This window comes from Pristis pectinata, chromosome 1, assembly GCF_009764475.1.
Source record: "Pristis pectinata isolate sPriPec2 chromosome 1, sPriPec2.1.pri, whole genome shotgun sequence".
In the NCBI taxonomy this organism is placed as follows: Eukaryota; Metazoa; Chordata; class Chondrichthyes; order Rhinopristiformes; family Pristidae; genus Pristis; species Pristis pectinata.
In genome coordinates this window covers 82,347,025-82,359,556 of record NC_067405.1, presented here as the reverse complement: position 1 = coordinate 82,359,556, position 12,532 = coordinate 82,347,025, and the positions used below count along the sequence as shown (strand labels likewise).

Below are 12,532 nucleotides of genomic sequence, written 5' to 3'. Positions count from 1 at the left end.
CTGCAGAAAACCCTGAAACATAACCTTCCTCTTTATTGTATTCAATTCCACCTTTCCTTATGACTTGCTGTATCTGCACATCAGCCTTTTCTGATTCATGTACTGGATCACCCAGATCCCTCTGCATCGCAGAGCTCTGCAATCTCTCACCATCGAGAAAATACCCTTGTTTTATTTTTCCCGCCAACATTTCCCCAGATGAGACTCCATTTGCCAGATCTTTGCCCACACGGTTGACCCATCTGTGTCACACAAACCCAGAAGGTAAGAATGGGCAGCTCAGCACTTCATTTAACAAAGTCATGGCTGACCATCCAGTTCATTCCCCTGTTCCATCCTCTCCCCCAAGCCCTCAGTCCAGCATGCAAACCAGTCTCCCCTCAATTAACCTCATCTACACTTCCCGCTGCCTAGGTAAATAATCACACTCCAGTCATCTTCTCTTCTCTCCCCTTCGATCGAGCAGACGATATAAAAGCTTGAAAACAGACACCACCAGGCTCAAGGACAGCTTCTATCCTGTTGTTACAAGACTCTTGAACAGACCTCTTGTATGATAATGATGACTGCTTGACCTCATAATCTACCTCTGATGGCTCTTGCACCCTGTTGTCTACCAGCACTGCACTTTCTCTGTAACCGTAACACTTCATTCTGCATCTTGTTTTTTTTCCCTTTTGTCCTACCTCAATGTACTGACGTATGGAATGATGTGTCTGGATGGCACGCAAACAAAAGCTTTTTACTGTATCTCAATACATATGACAATAATAAATCAATTACCTTTGAAATTCAGAAATATATCCTCCTCTGCCTTGAATATATTTAACGTCTTGGCCTCCACTGCCTTCTGTGGTAGAGATTCCCACAGATTCACCATCCCCTAGTGAAGAAATTTCTCCTGATTTTGGTTCTAAGTGGCCTACCCCACATTCTGAGGATGTGACCGATGGTCTAGGACTTGCCTGTCATCGGGAACATCCTCCTTGTGTCTAGTCTGTTGGGTCTTTTTAGCATTTGGTGGATTCTTACGAGATCCCCTCTCATGCTTCTAAACTCCAGTGAAACTAAGCCCAATTGACCCAGTCTCTCCTAAGTCCTGCTACCTCATGATTCACTCTGGTGAACCTTCATTGTACTTGTTTCAAAGCAAGAACCACCTTCCTCAGATAAGGGGACCAAAACTATACACTGAACTCCAGTTGTGTCCTCACCAAGGCCATGTACAGCAGTGAGACATCCTTATTCCTGGGCTTGAATCTCCTTGCAGTGAAAGCCAACATACTATTTGTCTTCTTAAATATTTGCTGCACCTGTGTTTCAGTTGTGAGGAGATACTGGATAGTCTGGCTTTGTTTTCCTTGGAACAGAGTAGGCTGAGGGGGTCCTGATAGATGTTTACAAAGTTATGAGGGGCATAGTTAGGGTGGATAATAGGAAACTTTTCCCCACAACAAAGGTGTCTAAAACTAGAGGACTTAGGTTTAGGTCAGCGGGTAAGAGGTTTAGAGGGGATCTGAGGAAGAATGTTTCACCCAGAGGGTGGCTGGAATCTGGAACACACTTACTGAGGGGATGGTGGAGGCAGAGACACTCACAATTTAAGAAGTATCTAGGTGAGTACTTGACTCACCAAGGCAGAGAAGGCTACAGACCTATCTTTGTGTCATCAACAAATTTAGCAACCATACCTTCACTGCCTTCATTCAAAACATTTCTATACATTGTAAAAAGTCCACAACAATCCCTGTGGTTCACTGCTCTTGCACCACCCATCTCCCTCGCCTCTTTAAAGTGGCTATCTCCCTTCAACTCTTTCAGTCCAGATGAAGGGTCTGTCCATTTTCCTCCACAGATGCTGCCTGACCTGCTGAGTTCCTCCAGCAGTTTGTTTTTTTTTACTCCAGATTCCAGCATCTGCAGTCCTAGAGTAATACAGCATGGAAACAGGCCCTTTGGCCCAACATGTCCTTGCTGACCAAGGTGCCCACCTAAGCATGTCCAATTTGCCTGTGTTTGGCCCATATCCTTCTAAAACTTTCCTATCCATACCTTATCTAAATGTCTTTTAAATGTTATTACTGTATCTACCTCAACTATTTCTTCTGGCAGCTTGTTCCATATACTTATCACCCTCTGTGTGAAGAAGTTGCCACTCAAGTCCCTTTTAAATCTTTCCCCTCTCACCTTCAGCCTATGCCCTACAGTTTTTGGTTCCCTATCCCTGGAAAAAGACTGTGTGCATGCCATTTCATACACCTCTATAAGGTCACACCTCAATCTCCTACATTCCAAGGAATAAAGTCCTAGCCTTGCCCAATCTCTCCCTATAACTCAGGCCCTCAAGATCTGCCAACATTCTTGTAAATCTCCTCTGCACTCTTTCCAGCTTAATGACATCTTTCCTATAACAGGGTAACCAAAACCGTACACAATACTCCAAGTATGGCCTCACCAATGTCTTGTACAACTGCAACATATTGTCCTAACTCAAATAAACACTACCCTTACTAATGAAGGCCAGCATGCCAAATGCCTTCTTCACCATCCTGTCTACCTGTTGCTCCACTTTCAGTGAACCATGTACTTGTACTCCAAGGTCCATCTGTTCCACAACACTCCCCAGGGCCCGACCGTTCAGTGTACAACTCCTATCCTGGTTTGACTTCACTAAATGCAACACTTCACACTTATCGAAATTCAAAGCCATTTGCCAGTTTTTGGCCCTCTTATCCCCTGTAATTTTTGATAACCTTCTTCACTGTTTATGATACTGCCTATTTTAGTATCATCTGCAAACTTATTAACCATGCCTCGTACATTCTCCTCCAAGCTGTTTATATAAATTACAAACAACAATGGGCCCAGCACTGACCCCTATGGCACACCACTAGACACAGGCCGCCAGTTGAAGAAACAACCTTCCACCGTCACCCTCTGCTTCCTACCATTGTGAATCCAGTTAGCAAGCTCTCCCTGAATTCCATGCGATCTAACCATTCAGACTAGCCAACCACGTGGGACCTCGTCAAAGGCCTTCACAATGTCGACTTTGCCCAATTATCTTGAATTTTTCTATGAGCCCTTTTTACATTTGCTTTTTCTCTAAATGTAGGGGATTTTGCAAAATTAAAACCACCACATCAGCAATCTCACCAGATAATTCTTTTAACTCACTGGGATGAAGCCCGTCAGGACCCAAGGATATGTCAGCCTACAGCTCCAACAACTTGCTCAGTACCACTTCCTTAGTGATTGTTCTGATGTGGAAGGCTGGACTTAAAGTTAGTAAAATGTCGAAGTAATGTGTGGAAGTGTTACTTTGGGGAGTGAGCAGTCTCTATTTGATTTATTCCAATGCAAATGAGATAATTTCTTCCAAGAAAAAAAAACATTATATGAATAAATTGAAACATAGCCTATGGTTAGTGTAACAAGGGAAAGGTGAAGTGTGCCTTTGGATCTCAAAACTTTCCACCACTGGGATTTTCAGGACTCCATGCTACGTGCTGAAATTTGTAAAGCTAAATTGTCACCAACTCCTTCACAATCACAGTACACAGTCCAGTTTATAAAACTCCTGTGACCATTACCCTTTGCCACTGAGTTGCCTTTGACTGAAACTTGTCATCATCATTGCATTCCTTGGGCTTCCACCCTTTTGATCAAACAGCCCTGCAACACATAGAGCCATGGGGTCATAGAGTAATACAGCATGGAAACAGGCCCTTCAGCTCAACTGGTCCATGCCAACCAAGATGCCCCATCCAAGCTTGTCCCATTTGCCAGTGTTTGGCCCATAACCTTCTCAACCTTTCCAATCTCTGTACCTTTCCAAATGCCTTTTAAAAATTGTTATTGTACCTGCCTCAACCACTTCCTCTGGCAGCTCATTCCACATAGATACCACCCTTTGTGTAAAAAAGTTGCCCCTCAAGTTCCTACCCCTCTCACCTTAAACCTATGTCCTCTATTTCTTGATTCCCCAACCCTGGGAAAAAGACTGAGTGCATTCACCCCTCATGATTTTATACACCTCTACAAGATCACTTCTTAGTCATCTATGCTTTAAGGAATAAAGTCCTAGCCTGTCCAACCTCTCCCTATATTTGGTCTTTAAGGGGCCCTATTCTCTCTCTAGTTACTTTTTTTCCCTTAATATACTTATAAAATCTCTTTGGATTCTCCTTTATCTTCTCTGCCAAAGTTATCTCATGCTCCCTTTTTGCCCTCCTGATTTCCTTCTTGAGTACACTTCTGCATCCCCTATATTCCCCCAGGGATTCCCTTGATCCCAGCTGCCTGTAACTGACACATGCCTCCTTCTTTTTCCTGGCCAGGGCCTCAATATCCCTCATTATCAAGGGTTCCCTACTCCTACCAGCCTTGCCCTTCACTCTAACAGTAACATGCAGACCTTGAGCTCTCACTATCTCGCCTTTAAAAGCCTCCCACTTGCCTGTGGTCCCTTTGCCCGCAAACACCCTACCAATCAACCTTTGCAAACTCCTGTCTCATACTGTCAAAATTCACATTGCCCCAATTTAGAACTTAAACCTGTGGACCCTTTCCATAACTAGTTTTAAACTAGTAGAACTATGGTCACAGGTCCCAAAGTCCCCCACAATCAACCTCAATCAGTTGCCCCACCCTATTACCCAAGAGTAGGTTGAGCTTTGCCTTCTCCCTATTAGGGCCCTCCATATATCGCTTGAGGAAACTTTCCTGAATGTACTTAACAAATACCACCCCATCTAAACTCTTAACAGTATGGCAATCCCAGTCTATGTCAGGAAAGTTAAAATCCCCTACCACGACAACCCTATTATTCTTACAACTCTGCACAATCTCCTTCCATATTTGTTCTTCCAATTCCTGTTGACGACTTGGGGGCCTGTCAATCCCAACAATGTGCCCATCCCCTTCTTATTTCTCAGCTCCACGCATAAAGCCTCACTGGATGATCCTTCAGTAATTTCATCTCTGACTACTGCAGGGATGTTCTCCTTAATCAGAAATTCAACTCCCCCTCCTCTCTTTCACATGATAACTTTTCTTCAAGGAACCCAGTCAGGTCAGGCAAACACAACCTTCGCTTCACAAATCCACACTGACTGCTCTTGATTGAATCACACTTTTTCAATCTTACTTCTTGGCAGGGTTCTCCTCTTGTATGAATACAGATGCAAGGGTTTCATTTGAACTGCACTTGTCTTCCATCTCCATGCCGAGCTTTCTGCTTTGGTCCCCAACAGGTTGCACCCTTTCCTTTGTTATTCTCTTTCCCTTTGTTTATCGACAAAGCCTTTTTAAGGTTTTCCTTGATTTACCTGGCAATTTTTTTTAACGTACCCTTTTTTACCAGACAAACTTTCCTTCAAATATTACCCCTGTGCTTTCTGCAGTGTTGAACACTTGGAATCTGTAACTGCCCCCGTTATCCAAGGAATCAAGTCCGACCTTTCTTTATCCTTTGGTTGCTGGCCCACAACCTGCTTTGTGAGTGCCTCCTGCTGATCTGACAACCCTCCAGCAGACTTTTGCTCGGTGTGCCTCAGCATGGTACCTTGGGGAGGTCAAATGTAAGGGGAAAGTACACAATTAATAGAACATAGAACAGTACAGCACAGTACGGACCCTTTGGCCCACGACGTTGTGCCGACCTATATAAACCTACTCCACGATCAATCTAACCCTTCCCTCCTACACAGCTCATAACCCTCCATTTTTCTTATATCCATGTGCCTATCTGAGTCTCTTAAATGTCCCTATTGTATCAGCCTTCTACCAGCACCCGGGCAGTGCATTCCAGGCACCCACCGCTCCCACTCTCTGTGTAAAAAAAAGCTTACTTCTGACATCTCCCCTAAACTTTCCTCCACTCACCTTAAATAGATGTTGTCTAGTATTGGCCAATGCTGTCCTGGGGAAAAGGTACTGGCTGTCCACTCTGTGTTGCTCATAATCTTATGCACCTCTATCAAGTCGCCTCTCATCCTCCTATGCTCCAAAGAGAAAAGCCCTAGCTTGTTCAATCTTTCCTCATAAGATATGTTCTCTAATCCAGGCAGCATCCTGGTAAATCCCCTCTGCACCCTCTCTAAAGCTTCCACATCCTTCCTATAATTAGACAACCAGAACTGTACACATTACTCTAAGTGTGGTCTAACCAGAGTTTTATAGAGCTGCAAAATTACCTCATGGTTCTTAAACTCAATCCACTGACTAATGAAGGCCAGTACACCATATGCCTTCTTAACCACCCTATCAACATGTGCAGCAATGTTGAGGGATCTATGAACTTGGACCCCAAAATCCCTCTGTTCCTCCATACTGCAAAGAATCCTGCCATTAACCTTGTACTCTGCCTTCAAGTTTGATCTTCCAAAGTGTATCACTTCACACTTTTCCAGATTGAATTTCATCTGCCACTTCTCCACCCAGCTCTGCATCCTGTCTATATCCCATTGTAACCTACGACAACCTTCTACACTATCCACAGCACCACCAACCTTTGCATCATCTGCAAACTTACTAACCCACTCTCCTACTTCCTCATCCAAGCCATTTATAAAAATCACAAAGATTAGGGGTACCCAAACAGATCCCTGTGGAACACCACTAGTCACCGATCTCCAGGCAGAACACGCTCCGTCTACTACCACCCTCTGCCTTCTGTGGGCAAGCCAATTCCGAATCCACACAGCCAAGTTTCCATGGATCCCTTACCTCATGACTGTCTGGATGAGCCTACCATGGGGAATCTTGTCAGACACCTTACTGAAGTCTATATACACCACATCCACCTGCTCTACCTTCATCAATTTGTTTTGTCACCTCCTCAAAAAACTCAATTACACTGTTGAGGCACGACCTGCCCCTCACAAAGCCATGTTGACTATCCCTAATAAGACAGGCTCGTAAATCCTGTCCCTAAGAATCCTCTCCAATAGTTTGTCCACCACTGATGCAAGACTCACTGGTCTATAATTGGGAACAGATGTTCTCAGGGAAATGTGGATGTTCCCTGAGAACATCTGTTCCTAATTTACACTCCCAAATTCCTGTCTAATACCATCGTAATTAGCCCTTCCCCAATTAAATACCTTCCCATATTGTCTGCTCCTGTCCTTGTCCATGGTTATGCTAAAAGTCAGGGAGCTGTGGTCACTATCTCCAAAATGCTCGCCCACTTAGAGGTCTGTCACTTGACCAAGTTCATTGCCTATTACTAGATCCAGTATGGTCTCTCCTCTAGTCGGCCTGTCCACATGCTGTGTCAGGAATCCTTTCTGGACACACCTAACAAATTCTGCCCCATCTTAACCTTTTGCACTAAGGAGGTGCCAATCAATAACAGGGAAGTTGAAATCACCCATGACAACAACCCTGTTATTTTTGCACCTTTCCATAATCTGCCTACTTATCTGCTCCTCAGTGCCCCGGTTGCTACTGGGGGGCCCCCATAGAATACTCCTAATAGAATTATTGCTCCCTTCCTGTTTCTGACTTCCACCCACACTGTAGATGGTCCCTCTATGACGTCCTCTCTTTCTGCAGCTGTGATACTATCCCTGATTAGCAATGCCACTCCCCCCACCTTTTACCTCCCTCCCTATCCTTTTTGAAACATCTAAACCCCGGAACATCAAGCAGCCAATCCTGCCCTTGTGACAGCCAAGCTTCCATAATGGCCACAACATCGTAATTCCATGTACTAATCCATGCTCCAAGTTCATCACCCTTCTTCTTAATACTTCTCACATTAAAGTGAACACATTTCAACCCATCCAAGTGGCTGCATTTATGACCTATCCACTGCCTATTCTTCCTCACAGTCTCTCTGCACATTGCATCTAACTTTATACCAACTGCTCCATCATCTGACCTTACCATCTGTTTCCTATTCCCCTGCCAAACTAGTTTAAACTCTCCCCAACAGCTCTAGCAAATCTGCTGCAAGGACATTGGTCCCTCTTGAGTTCAGTTGTAACCCATCCCTTTTGTACAGGTCATACCTTCCCCAGAAATCCACAAATCTGAAATCCTGTCCCCTGCACCAACTCTTCAGCCATGCATTTGTCTGCCATACCTTGCTATTCTTACCCTCACTGGTGCATGGCACAGGCAGCAATCCAGAGATTACCACTCTTGAGGTCCTGCTTATTAGCTTCCTTCCTAACTCCCTATATTCACTCTTCAGAACCTCATCACTTATCCAATGTCGGACCCTGAAGAGCACTGATGTACAGAGGACTCTTGGGGTCCACGTGCATAGTTCCTTGAATGTGGCCACGCAGGTAGATAGAGTGGTAATGCTTGCCTTCATCGGTTGGGGCATAGAATATAAGAATCAAGAAGTCATGTTGTGGCTGTATAAAACTTTGGGTAGACTGCACTTGCAGTATTGCATTCAATTCTGGTCGCCCAGTTACAGAAGCGATGTGGAGGCTCTGTAGAGGGTTCAGAAGAGATTCACCAGGATGTTGCCTAGATTAGAGAGTATTAGGTACAAGGAGAAGTTGGACGAACTTGGGTTGTTTTCTCTGGAGTGTCGGAGGCTTAAGGGAGACTTCATAGAAGTTCATAAGATCATGAGAGGCATAGACAGGGTGGGCAGCCAGAATCTTTATCCCAGGGTAGAAATGCTGAATTCGAGAGGTGAGGGGGGGAAGATTTAAAGAGGATGTGCAGAGCAAGTTTCTTTTTTCTTTTAAAAAGAGTGGTAGGTGCCTGGAATGCACTTACCGGGGATGGTAGGGGAAGCAGACACGACAGTGGCATTTAAGAGGCTGTTGGATAGACACTTGAATATGCAGGGAATGAAGGGATATGGATCATGTGCAGGCAGAAAGGATTTAGTTTAATTTGGCATCATGCTTGGCACAGACATTGTGGGCTGAAGGGCCTGTTCCTGTGCTGTACCATTCTATACTCTATGTTCTATGGTACCATACCCAATCAAAACTATTCCTTTTCTATCTTTTCACTTTCCTATTACCTCTGCTAACCTAACAGAGTGTGATCACATCCTCCATGATGCTCACATTCCTTAAAACCACCAACCCATGCTTTGCCCCATCTCTTGCTGGTCCTGCTACATACTAATGTGAAAACTGTTCTTTTTGATGCAACCCAAGAATTCAGAATCCTCGCTACCTTATTCCTGCTTTCTGTGCCCATTGAGGTTTGAGTGGTTGAAATCCCTAACACCACAGTTGTATTTTAGACACAAGAGACTGCAGATGCTGGAATCTGGAGCAACACACAAGATGCTGGAGGAACTCGTGGTCCGGCAGCATCTGTGGAGGGAAATAGACAGTTGACATTTTGGGTCGAGACCCTTCATCAGGACTGAAAGATAGAGGGGAGGTAGCTGGTATAAAGAGGTGAGGGGAAGGGGTGGAGCAAGAGCTGGCAGGTGATAGGTGGATCCAGGTGAGGAGGGGTGATGGGCAGATGGGGAGGGGGGAGTGGGAATAGCGACAGAGGCTGGGAGGTGATGGGTGGGGGTGACAAAGGGCTGCAGGTGATGGAAGCTGACAGGAGAGGAAGGTGGAGCCTGGGATCGAGTGAGGGAGGTGGGGGGGGGGCAGATGGGAACGGGGGGGGGCAGGGAGGGGACCCAGCGGGAGGAGTGTGTGGGTGATGGGCAATGGAGTGGGTGGAAGACGGGAAAGAAACAGGGTGATGGGGGCTGGGGTGGGTGTAGGAGGAACTGGGTAGGTCAGGTGGAGAGAGCAAAGGGACAGAAGGGGATCAGGTTACCTGAAATTGGAGAAATTGTTTTACCACCGTTGTATTGTTTTATTTCTGTGATGTGTTTTCACTTGTATCTGTCTCTGACTATCTGGGGTCTGTAATACACTTCTGGCACTGCTCCACATTTCAGCTTCTATGGCCTCACTTGTTGAACGTTCCCACATATCACCCATCTTTTAGCTGCAGTCGTTTCTTCAACCGACATTGGTATCTCTTGTCGGTCGCTTGCCCTGGCTGGAGTGCAGTGGTGACCAGAGCCCTCTCCAAGGAGCTGCCACATTACTGTGGTCAGGACTGAGACATTTGGAGTTGGCCTCCACCATGGATGGCCACACCAGCCACAACCCGCCCAGAGGTGGGCTCCAGTTGTATTGCAGGGTCTTGGAGATGGTGAACAGAGCTGAGAGGTAACTGGACAAGGCTGCACATTAAGTCCAAAGCAGCAAAGTTCTCCAGTGTCAGCCACTCCTGGCGGTGCTGATTGATGGCGGACCTTGGCATTAGGAGTATGTCACTTGAAGTGGACATGATCCAGTGGTGGATCTCTCCCAGTGCCCTACACTGCCATCTCCATGTCTCTGAGCTGCATGGCAAGACCTACAGGTAGTGATGGAATGCTGAGTATGTCAGGCGAACTGCTCCAGCCACTCGGGTACAAATAAGATTCACTTCCTATCCACTGCTGGCCAGACCCAGACAGGAGAGGGTTTTACCATTTACCATTGGTGCCCACTGTCTCCAGGACGTGTTTGCTCTTCAGAGGAGGTGTTCCACTTTACAGTATCTCCCATGCCAGGAGCACTTCAACACCTCAGCAGCTGGGCATCCTGGCTGGTCTGCAACCCTGCTTGTGTCCGATCCAGCTGAACCAAGCATTCAGGGCTCGCTGCAAGGATCCATATCCATAGCAAGGCTGTGGCCTTGTCTCATGCTGCTCTGGAAGCTCAACAAATCAAAGGATTCCCTCTGTCGGCAAATGCACAACATTTGGTGGTGGTGCATACAGTCGTAGAGGGAGCTAAACAAGTCCTTTGGCCCACCAAGACTATGCTGACCTTTTTGTCCATCTACACTAACCGCATTTGCCCACATTAGGTCCATTCTGTTATTGCTTTTCCCTTGAAACTACCTTCATGTACTTACGTTTTGGAATGATCTGTATGGATGACATGCAAACAACATCTTTCACTGTATCTCGGTACATGTGAAAATAATAAACCAATTACATCCTTCTATGCCTTGCCGATTTGAGTGTCTGTCTAAATGTCTCTTAAACATAGTGACTGTATCTGATTCCACCACTTCCTGTGGCAGCAAGTTCCAGATATCAACTACTCTCTGTGTAAAAAAGTTACCCCTCAGATCCCCTTTCAATCTCTTCCTCTCACCTTAAACCTATGCCCTCCTGTTTTCGATGCCCCTACCATACTGACGAGGAGCAGCCACAGAGCATCACAGGGAAGAGAGTCGAAGCAGCCTTGCAGTTGAGGTGTTCCCTTTCGTGGCTCTACAACTCTGCCCCGCAGGGATGAAGCCAGGATCCTGCTGGGCAGGACAGGATTGTCCAGCCACAACGGTTCATGCACAGACATCCGCTACCTCTGCCTGTTGAGAAAGCAGCCATTCCTCCAGTCTGCTCACATTAACTCCATCCTCCACGCAGTCATAGTGTTAGACAGCACGGAAAGCAGCCATGTTGAAAGTTCCTTGTTAACCATTTAATGACAGCTTGGGCTTTTAATTTGATTTCCATTTGAAAGCCTCCATCCATACTACGTTGATGTGATAATGATGCACTGCTTTACACCTATAGCTACAATGTCCAGTCTACCTGTCCCCTCCGGGATCTTCTGTATCCCCAACTTTCACCATTCCAACACCAGCAGTTAAGGCCTCAGCTGTCAGTATCCTGAACTCTGGAACACCCTCCCTTAACCTTTTTTGCTCTCATTCTCCCTTTGTTTGATTTGAAGAAACTCATGCTTTGATCATCTGTGGGTCAGTGCCAAATTCTGTCTGATAACATTCTGAGAGTGGCTTGAAATGTTGTCCATATTAAAAGTGCAATTAAGTGCAAGCAACAAAGAGGATCTGACAGGCAATAATTGAGCTTCAATAATTGAATAAAGCTGGTGACAACATCACAAGATTAACGACAGGTTTACCATTAGAACCCTTACAGATCTGGCTTCAGTGTAATCATGCGACAAAGCTGCTGTGAGCTGGAATCGATTCATACCTGGCTTGCCAAAGCTGGCAGGAAGTGGCTGGACTGAGCCTGAGGTAATACTGGTTGGTTTTTGGGTTCCTTTCGAACAGTGTTTGCTGGCACAAGGTTGGCCTTGGCTTGTGCTGCAGTTCCGCTCCCACTACCGGTGATGACAGACGTCGGGACACTGTCAGCAGTGACCGGCACCGACAAGCCGCCGGAAGATGTCAAGGACAGGCCTTTCTCCTGCTGCAGCTTCAAGGCTTGTTGGTAAAGGAGTTGCTGCTTCTGCTCTTTCTGCAAATGTAAAAGAAACAGACTTGGGTGGAGTTAAGAGAAACCTTATTGACCTTGTTTTTTTTTGTCAATTTACCCCTCAGAAAAAGAACATTAAAATACAGAAACAGGAACCCCTCAGCAACCTCCTCCCCCCCACTCCATCTCAGATGAACAGTGAGACCACTTTAAACCCCAAATTCCTTAAACATCTCTGTGTTCAATTACTTGTTTCATATTTAACCATTTAGATGAATTAAAGACTCTTTTATGCTCATGGCCCCT

The 12,532-nt window shown here is 45.7% G+C and overlaps 1 protein-coding gene across 1 annotated transcript in view; it reads right to left on the bottom strand.

Annotated features, from left to right (window-relative positions):
• Positions 1–12,532, bottom strand: part of LOC127577150 (BRD4-interacting chromatin-remodeling complex-associated protein-like) — a 112,286-nt gene that overhangs the window by 80,115 nt on the left and 19,639 nt on the right. The window contains exon 6 of the mRNA XM_052028091.1: positions 12,002–12,268. Within this exon, the coding sequence (XP_051884051.1) occupies positions 12,002–12,268 (267 nt within the window). The remainder of the gene's footprint in view (positions 1–12,001; positions 12,269–12,532) is intronic.